This window comes from Sardina pilchardus, chromosome 12, assembly GCF_963854185.1.
Source record: "Sardina pilchardus chromosome 12, fSarPil1.1, whole genome shotgun sequence".
NCBI classification, from domain to species: domain Eukaryota; kingdom Metazoa; phylum Chordata; class Actinopteri; order Clupeiformes; family Clupeidae; genus Sardina; species Sardina pilchardus.
Genome location: NC_085005.1, coordinates 32552041 through 32562040, shown reverse-complemented (window position 1 = coordinate 32562040; position 10000 = coordinate 32552041). Strand labels below are relative to the sequence as shown.

General features: G+C 50.3%; 2 protein-coding genes across 3 annotated transcripts in view; one reads left to right on the top strand and one right to left on the bottom strand.

The window, feature by feature from the left end:
* The window catches only part of nhsl1b (NHS-like 1b), a 166183-nt gene extending 163405 nt beyond the window's left edge, over nucleotides 1–2778 (top strand). Inside the window, exon 12 of the mRNA XM_062550335.1 lies at nucleotides 344–2778. Within this exon, the coding sequence (XP_062406319.1) occupies nucleotides 344–1070 (727 nt within the window). The 3' untranslated portion in view covers nucleotides 1071–2778. The remainder of the gene's footprint in view (nucleotides 1–343) is intronic.
* Nucleotides 2779–4907: 2129 nt separating this feature from the next.
* Nucleotides 4908–9899, bottom strand: LOC134097957 (heme-binding protein 2-like). 2 transcript variants are annotated; one of them, XM_062550911.1, is made up of 5 exons: nucleotides 9791–9899; nucleotides 9371–9517; nucleotides 8136–8271; nucleotides 7518–7698; nucleotides 4908–5696 (listed from the first exon to the last, which is right to left on the bottom strand). In XM_062550911.1, the coding sequence occupies exons 2-5, from the start codon at nucleotides 9443–9445 to the stop codon at nucleotides 5525–5527; spliced, it is 564 nt and encodes a 187-aa protein (XP_062406895.1). In that variant the 5' UTR covers nucleotides 9446–9517; nucleotides 9791–9899; the 3' UTR covers nucleotides 4908–5524. The 2 variants fall into 2 exon arrangements, with proteins under 2 accessions (XP_062406895.1, XP_062406894.1); XM_062550910.1 differs by having other exon boundaries at nucleotides 9371–9452; nucleotides 9791–9866.
* Between the last annotated feature and the right edge of the window lie 101 nt (nucleotides 9900–10000).

Sequence of the window (10000 nt, the reverse complement as noted above, 5' to 3'; positions counted from 1 at the left end):
GAACGGGGAACCCAGTTCTGCTGAGAGAGCAGAACGGTCAGAACCACAACACATATGTGTTTTAGAGGGGTGTTCTTGAGGGTGAGTTCTAGAAGGGGTGTTCTAGAGGGTGAGTTCTAGAAGGGGTGTTCTAGAGGGTGGGTTCTAGAGGGGGTGTTCAGGGCAGCAGTTCGTTTGTCACACACTTCACCATCTCACCACAGCAACCCTGTTAACCTGCTTTTCATATTCAGTGTGTGTGTATTAGCTCTGTGTGATTGACATGTGTGTAGTGCAGTTTCACGTGTGTGTGTGTGTGTGTGTTCTGAAGCTTCTCTCATGCGTCTCTTCTTGTTCTTCGCAGGTCCAAACGGAAAGTTCTGGGACGTCGCGAGTCGGAAGATGAGCGTTCCCGAGGCCACTCCCCCTCCCCGCCGATCACGCCCACCACCGCGGCGCCGACGACCCCCAGCCTGGGGACCATGACGACCCCTCCCTCGGCGGCAACGTCGTTGTCGCGGCAACAGAGCGCCATCCAGCGCAACCTGCGCAAGTCGGCGACGAGCAGCGACACGTTCAAGGCGCTGCTGCTGAAGAAGGGAAGTCGCTCGGAGGGAAGCTTCCGCATGTCCGCCGCCGAGCTGCTGCGCTCCACCGACCCGCGCTTCCAGCGCACGCGCTCACTGGACACGCCCCCCGACAGCCCCACGCACACACACACACACACACACGCACACACACGCGTGGCCTACGACAGCCCGCCCGGCGGATCGCCCAATCACGCGCGCCGCACCACCGAGACCTGGACGCTGTCTCCGTCACGAGGCTCTTCATCTTCGTCTTCATCTTCATCACCCTCCTCCTCCTCCTCCTCCTCCTCCTCGGCGGCGGGGCCCAAGTTGGGGCGTTCCAGGACGCCTCCGTCGGCCGCCAGCAGCAAGTACGGTGCGCGCTGCCGCCTGCTCAGCAGCCCCATGACCGTCATCTGCGAGCGCGACGGGGAGGCGGCCGAGGAGAACACCACCGTCGCCGTCACCGCGGGCAACGGCCCCAGCGGCACCAACGGCACGCTGCACGAGGACAGCAGCTAAGGCCACGCCCCCACGGGAGGACACGCCCCCTACGGGACGCTCCGCCAGCCACCGAACACTGCAGCGGCCGTCACTGTGGCAACGGGAGCACGAGCGAGGTAGAACCGCACGGGGACTGGTTCCACCCTGGGTTCCGTACAGGAACCTTGAGTCTTGAGGCTCCGCGGCTCTGTAGTTGGACTAGACAGAACCCCTCAGCTCCAGCTCACCGGGACTAATGGGACTAATGAACAGTGTTCCCCCCAGCTGCTGTTCCCCACATTTAAACACCAATCATCTCCTCCTCTTCATCTCCTCCTCTTCATCTCATCCTCGTCATCACTTTCCTTTCTTTTGACAACAAGTGGTTTCTATGGCAGTACTGACTCCTGGGCATCTTGAGTGGTCTCCATGGCAGCCTGGGCATCTTGAGTGGTCTCCATGGCAGCACTGACGCCTGCCGCTTGCTTTGTGTTCTTGTTTTGACCGCTTCCTCAGCTCGGGCGACCGCCGTGTCCCTTAGAGGAAGTGGACGCTCGTTGCTCGGGCGACCGCCGTGTCCCTTAGAGGAAGTGGACGCTCGGGCGAAGCTCGGATGACTGCTGTGGTTTGGGAAAGTGTCAGAAAGGAACCGCCGATCGTGAAGGACGAGTGACCAGCGTCATGGCAACGAGTGACCAGCTGCTCCTGCCGTAGCAACAAGGTCACCGCAGCCTGCACAGAACCAAACCGGACTGGACCGTACTGGCGCGGCCACATCCTGTCATGTTGCGTTGAGGCGGCGATAAGAGCAATACTACTTCCTGCTGGAGGAAGCAGCCTGTGGTCGTCACGGCAGCGACAGTAGAGGACGGCCAGAGTGACCTGGCACGGGTGACCATCTCATGATGTCACTTCCTGTCTGCTTGGACGGACGCTGGACTAAGATGGGCAGGCCTGGAGTGTGTCCATGGACAAGACATAGAAACACACACACTTTCTCACACACACACACACACACACACACACACACTTTCTCACACACACACACAGATATTGAAACAGGTTTATGAGGACAGCCTGAATGGCCCCAGAAGGACCTATGTCTTTTTCTTTAAGAGTGTGTGTGTGTGTGTGTGTGTGTGTGTGTGTAGTTTTGCACTGTTGATGTGTTTAATTTTAATGTCCTCTGTTAGTTTGCTGATGTTTTAAATGTGTAAAGTGTTTGAGTTGAGCTGCCTCTCCTGCAGAGGGACTGTGTGTGTGAACAGATAAAAAAGGTGATTAATGCCAATTAACAGCTCAAGTGTGTGTGCTCTGAGTCACTCTGGTCTTTACTGCTTACCAAAGAGCCTGATGCTTTAACAGCAGCCAGCTGAGATCACACTCACTCACACACACACTCACACACACACACACACACACACACACACACACACACACACACACGTGTCTCAGACAGGGCTGGAGCGAGAGAGTGTGTGAGTTCCCTAACGTGACTGAAACACCATTTCACCATCACCCTCAGCGCCACCATCATCCCAACCTGTGCTGCCACCCCCCCCCCTCCCACACACACACACACACACACACACACACACACACACACACTGCGCTTTACCTGTAAATACAGAGACATAGTTTGAACTTATTTTCACATGACTTTGTAAAACATTTTTTCAGAGCCCTTGCTGTTGAAAGGGAAGCAGCTTCCTTTTGTAGAGTATTTATTGTAGAGTAGAGAGGTTGTCCCCCCCCCCCCCCCCCCCCGGCCCCTACCACCGGGAGGTCAGAGGTTACACTGAGGGTATTTGGGAAGAGAATGAGGGGGGGGGGGGTCCATTAAGAGTTTCCAGGGAGTGGACGCGTCTTCCCTATCCATACACAACAGAGGGAATACCCAGAATCCTCCTCTGCTGGACCGCATGGTAGTGAGGGAGAGGAGGAGGAAGGGAGATGAAGAGGGGGGGGGAGTGGAGATGGGAGGGGGGGGGGGGGGGGGAGTGGAGATGGGAGGGGGGGCTGTGCGCTGAGAGACAGAATCAGGCTGCTAACTCTCTTGTTCATGTGTGTGTAATAAAGGTGATATCTGAAAACACTTACTGTGGCCTTGTGAGTGTGTGTGTGTGTGTGTGTGTGTGTGGTGTGAGTGACATTTCTCTCTGCCCCCACCGCCACTGATTCACGGCCACCTGTCAGCGGTCGCCGGGAGTGACGACCTCGTTAGGGCCATCGCCATGGCACCCAGGTCGTCCGTCATTCAGAAGGTTCCTGGGAGGGCCATCTTTTATGAGCCCCCGTGGCCTCTACACACACACACACACACACACACACACACAAATCAGAATATGCCAGAACACACACAAATCAGAATATGCCAGAACACACACACACACACACACACACACACACACACACACACACACTAGAATTTGATATGAGACACAGACAATCTTTTGCACAGGTTCAAACAAATGTTGAGATTCAAGAGCAGGTGAATGGTTGCAAACTGCTGTCTGTTTGCCTTGTTTGTGGTGAGAAAAGGTCACCAGGGGTTTGCCAACTGAGTCCCAACCGGTCTGAGGAGGCAGTTCTCTACCAACACACGGTGGAGCTGGACCAAGTGTTACCATGACAACGGACACGCCCATCTCAACACACACACACACACACACACACACACACACATATCAGCACCCTGTTGGTAACACTCTCTGTGTAATAAACAGACTCCTATGAACAACAAACAACATTCTGGTCACACATTCACTAAACACGCAATACAGTGAATCTAGATGTGTGTGTGTGTGTGTGTGTGTGTGTGTGTGTGTGCACTGTAAGCCAGAATCCAACAGGTAGATGGAAAATAACTTCATTTTCAAATGACACCTGCAGCACGCCGATTACATTTGTGCCACAGGTCAGGGACACGGGGGTGTGTGTGTGTGTGTGCTGTCTGTCCCTTCCTCACACACACACACCGATTGGGTGGGCGCAGTGAACAGCCTGGACCTTGTGTCGGCAGTGTGTGTGTGTGTGTGTGTGTGTGTGTGTGTGTGTGTGTGTGAGTGAGCTCCTGCATAATCACGATGGCCGGTCATTTCTCACTTGGACAGCACAGTCCTGCCACACACCAAATTAGATAGCGGACGCTTACACACACACACATACTGTACACACACACCAAATTAGATAGCGGACGCTTACACACAAACACACATACACACACACGCACCAAATTAAATAGCAGACCCTTAACACACACACACACACACAATTAAATAGCTTACGCTTACACACACACACACACACACTAAATTAGATAGCACACACACATTCTCTCCTGCATGAACTCTCACATATACAGACATCCTGCATGTCTTTCCCAATACCACACACACACTATCTCTTCCTGCTGCCCTTGAACACACACACACACACACACACAGGAAAATATACAGAGCTCATAGTCAGAGTGCCCTGAACGCCCTGCCCCGAAGATATAGGATCAGACTATATTCTATATATAATATACTATATGAAGAGGATCAGACTATATGATGTACTATATGAAGAGTAGAGGGTCAGACTATATGATCTGGACCACACACAGAGACACACACACGCACACACACACACACACACACAGAGACACACGCACACAGACGCACGCACGCACGCACACATCTCTGGACAGCAAAACAGATCCTCTAACTGCCCTGCTAACTGCCCTGCTATCTGCCCTGCTAACTGCCCTGCTAACTGCCCTGCTAACTGCCCTGCTATCTTCCCTGCTAACTGCCCTGCTATCTGCCCTGCTAGCTGCCCTGCTAACTGCCCCCCTCCAGCCCCCACTATTGAAGCACTCACACGGGCGGCTCCATAGTTAGTAGTAGGCCTTTTATTTTGGACATAACAAACATCAGATTTAATTTACAGCTATATAATGTAGTCTCCATGGTTAGTAGTAGGCCTTTTATTTTGGACATTACAAACATCAGATTTCATTTACAGCTATATAATGTAGTCTCCATGTTGTCAGACTCTAGTAATAACATAAACTCAACACATCAAAATCTCCCTTTAAAGTTACCCAACGTATAAAACACAAGCAAGCAGAACAAAGAGCTAAGGCGTGACATTTAAGGTTCCTGGACAAATGTTAAACGGCTTCTGTACTTTACAGTGAGTTAATGAGTAGTATGCAGCATCTGCAGAGTTGACCTCTGCTTGACCTAGAGCTGCTTTATGATCTGAAAGGCACCTACGATCAGGTTACTCGACAGACAAGTCACTTGACCTGTGCTTTATGATCCAAACGGCACCTGCGATCTAGTTACTCGATAGTCAAGTCACCTGACGTCCTGCTGACTCTAAGTGTGAGGCCAGAGACACGCCTCCAGACAGGCCTTGACCTCAGGTGACCCCTGCGCAGGAGCGTTCGCCTCTTTTGGCCCCTGCTGCTGCCCGTAGGCCCTGCTGAGTGACGGCCGAGCTCACTGGAGCAGCCAGACCTCGTTGCGGCGGCCGGTGAGTTTGAAGGGGCTGTCGTAGCCCGCTCGGTAGTACGGATCCCCACGGAACTGCACCCCGTCTCTGCCCAGGCTCTCCACCAGCTTCAGGTGTTCACTACGGGCCGTCTCCTCTCGGCTGAAGCCCCCATACGTCCTGGAGAACACAGGGCAGCACTTTAGACAGTAGTACACTACAGGACTTTAGACAGTAGTACACTACAAGACTTTAGACAGTAGTACACTACGGGACTTTAGACAGTAGTACACTACGGGACTTTAGACCGTAGTACACTACAGGACTTTAGACAGTAGTACACTACAGGGCTTTAGACAGTAGTACACTACGGGCTGTCTCAGGGCAGGACTTTAGACCGTAGTACACTACAGGACTTTAGACAGTAGTACACTACAGGGCTTTAGACAGTAGTACACTACGGGCTGTCTCAGGGCAGGACTTTAGACCGTAGTACACTACAGGACTTTAGACAGTAGTACACTACAGGGCTTTAGACAGTAGTACACTACGGGCCGTCTCAGGGCAGCACTTTAGACAGTAGTACACTACGGGAGAACACAGGGCAGGACTTTAGACAGTAGTACACTACGGGCTGTCTCAGGGCAGGACTTTAGACAGTAGTACACTACGGGCTGTCTCAGGGCAGGACTTTAGACAGTAGTACACTACGGGCTGTCTCAGGGCAGGACTTTAGACAGTAGTACACTACGGGCTGTCTCAGGGCAGGACTTTAGACAGTAGTACACTACGGGCTGTCTCAGGGCAGGACTTTAGACAGTAGTACACTACGGGCCGTCCTGGAGAACACAGGGCAGGACTTTAGACAGTAGTACACTACAGGACTTTAGACAGTAGTACACTACGGGACTTTAGACAGTAGTACACTACAGGACTTTAGACAGTAGTACACTACAGGACTTTAGACAGTAGTACACTACGGGACTTTAGACAATAGTACACTACGGGACTTTAGACAGTAGTACACTACAGGACTTTAGACAGTAGTACACTACGGGACTTTAGACAGTAGTACACTACAGGACTTTAGACAGTAGTACACTACGGGCCGTCTCAGGGCAGGACTTTAGACAGTAGTACACTACAGGACTTTAGACAGTAGTACACTACGGGACTTTAGACAGTAGTACACTACGGGCCGTCTCCTCTCGGCTGAAGCCCCCGTACGTCCTGGTGAATGCAGGGCAGGACGATAGTACACTACTGGTAGTGCTACAAGCACACTAAACGCACTAACCTGGAGAGGCATATTAACAGATAAAGTCTACAAGAAGGTGTGTCTACAGGTGTGTCCTTCTGAATAAAGGGGCGTTAGCTTTCCTGTCCCCAAGGGCTCGAAGGCTACGCGCACCCTGATGAGATGCTGCTGAGTGAGTGTGTTACACACGTGAGGATAGACTGGGTGCAGTCGTACCGTAATCTAATCTAATCTAATAAATACAGTATAGTGGGCTACTGTGGGTGCGGTCGTACCGTAATCTAATCTAATCTAATAAATACAGTATAGTGGGCTACTGTGGTGCAGTCGTACCGTAATCTAATCTAATCTAATATATACAGTGTAGTGGGCTACTGTGGGTGCGGTCGTACCGTAATCTAATCTAATCTAATAAATATAGTATAGTGGGCTACTGTGGGTGCGGTCTGGCGTAATCTAATCTAATCTAATAAATACAGTATAGTGGGCTACTGTGGTGCAGTCGTACCGTAATCTAATCTAATCTAATAAATACAGTATAGTGGGCTACTGTGGTGCAGTCGCACCGTAATCTAATCTAATCTGATAAATACAGTGTAGTGGGCTACTGTGGGTGCGGTCGTACCGTAATCTAATCTAATCTAATAAATACAGTATGGTGGGTTCCTGTGGGTGCAGTCGTACCGTAATCTAATCTAATCTAATAAATACAGTATAGTGGGCTACTGTGGGTGCAGTCGTACCGTACGAAGACGGTGAACTCGGGCCGGTTCTCGATGAACACGTCGGGGCTGCTGGGTTTGGGCGGGTCGGCCTGGTGCTCCTGGGGGATGAAGAACGAGACGGTGAAGGTGCTCTCACACGCCGGGCCTGCACCGGGCTCTATACGGCACGTCACCGGAGCCGTCATCTCAACCTTCACCTCTATGGGAGAACACACACACACACACACACACACACACACAGAAGAATGTCACGTGCCAACCACTCAATAAGTATTGTCCATCCTTGTTAGTTTAGCAACCCAGTAGATAATGTGACTGACTATGGGTGCCTCTCAACATCTCTCCTCGATGCTTGATCCTCGAGGGGCGTTCCCACTGATCTATAACTAAGACTGGATAGACTATCCCATTGTTGCCGCCCCATCATTCTTTATGTAGATCAGTGAGGATCGAGGCCCGAGGAGGAAGGGAGGATGTATAAAAGCTGAATGAGAGGAACCCTATGAAGGCTGAAAGAGAGAAATGACCCCAGCTATGACCTATGACCTTTCCCCTGAACACAAGAGCACAGTAGTCACTGGAGCCCATGTCATGTGACCCAGTAGCACCCCACTGAGGAGGAACACAAGCGCCTACTGTTCTCGTTCTCTCCCTGGATGTACTTGAAGAGTCGTCTGAAGCCGGCGTTCATCGCTGCGTCCGCCTCCATCCCCACCAGCGTGGTGCTCACCCATCGAGTGGCCTCGTACGCGCGCACCTCATAGTCCTCACCCTGGCACACACACGCACGCACACACACGCACACACACACACACACGCACACGCACACGCACGCACGCACGCACGCACACGCACACGCACACGCACACGCACACGCACACGCACACGCACACGCACACGCACACGCACACGCACACGCACACACACACACACACACACACACACACAATGCAATGAGTTGAAGACCACAGAAACAGTTGCTCCACAGATCTAAGTTTGTAAACATGTGTGAGTGATAGCTTGCTTCGGTAGGCCTATTGTCCTGGATGGCTGCTTTAAAGTGTGAGGTTAAATTACAATTAAGTGTACTGGAAAAGAAGCATGATAAACATTAGCTAGTGTGATCCCGTGCCACACAAAACTATTCTACACAGTAGACTGACAAACTTGATGCGGTCATATGCAGCCGATTATAACAATGCCCGCTGGCTCATTTAAATGTGGGCGTTAATAGCCTAACCAGGGTTCAAATTATGATTTGATCTTTGTAGGGGTCTTTAAAAACAGAATGTTAGCAACCCAAACAACAACAACAACAAAAAAAAAGAATGACCAAGACGCCTGTGATGAATGTTACATATTGTCATGCCATGTTAACATTGCCGATTTGAGCCCATAGCCTGAATTTTGGGATAAATAAAGCTGTCTGATTCTGATCTAAATGGTTTGCCCCCTGGTGGTCTAACCCATATCTCTGGTCTAACCCATATCTCTGGTCTAACCCATCTCTTCGTGGCAGAAGTAGGTTCAATTGGCACATCACATCTGCAGTGAATACGGTAAAACTACCTGATTGTCATGACGAGTTAATTGTTTATCCCCATTTAAAATAGATACATACACCCCCATAGCGCCCAGCGCAGTTCTAGGTCTAATGACGCTCCTGCTGCATATTGAAATCTGGTCACCCTAATTCAACTGTTACTGCATTAGGATAGCCTACTTCAGAAGCACTGTCATTTCTACAGCACGTACAGCAGTTGATAAAGAGTGTAGGCTAGTTGTAATTGAGAGTGAACAAGATGAGATCGTAACAAAATATTATGACAGAACATGTCAGTGCTTGGACTGACTACTAGTTACCTCCTTACCTTGCTCTCGAGATTTGAGTGCTTGGGGTACTGCAATCCTGTTGAGAACAGAGCCTGCCCGATGGTTTTCAGCATCTTCTTCCTAGCAGCAACAACAACAGCAGCAGCAGCAGCAGCAGCAGACTATTTTATGCCAGTCACCAAAATCTAATCAATGAACAGCGTGAGTCCATAAATTAATTCAAGATTGATTTAGATAACTGCTTACGACACCGCTGCTGCCCATCTAACAACTTTTAAGACCTTCAATTCAATTCTGTACCGTAAAAGTGAGATTAGATAACCACGACTGATCGTTATATTGCAATATACAGGCAGACAATGTGCAATAGGCCACTCATATTCTAGCCATTTTCAATACCCCCTGGCACTTATCAAACGGATTTCAATTGGAAGATACAAAATGTAAAGATAACTTACACGGCGTTGTAGTTTTCTCTAAACGTCAACCTCGCATGCTACTTTCACGTCTGCGATTGTTTACTTCGACTTCCGGGTTTCGTCACGTTATGACAGAACTTGTGTAACGTCTCACGGGGGCGGGATTCCTATTGGCTGAATCATGTTTTCATAACTTCTTTCTATTTCATAGCTTCTTCTGTTTACAAAACATTTTAAATGTATCATGCA

Bases quoted from the DNA above. Each gene is read 5' to 3' on its own strand.
- LOC134097957 (XM_062550911.1), bottom strand. From the start codon at position 9,445: ATGCTGAAAACCATCGGGCAGGCTCTGTTCTCAACAGGATTGCAGTAC. The intron at 8,272-9,370 runs GTAAGGAGGTAA...TGTGTGTGCCAG, and splicing joins ACTCAAATCTCGAGAGCAAG to GGTGAGGACTATGAGGTGCG. The intron at 7,699-8,135 runs GTAGGCGCTTGT...GTTCTCCCATAG, and splicing joins CCAGGGAGAGAACGAGAACA to AGGTGAAGGTTGAGATGACG.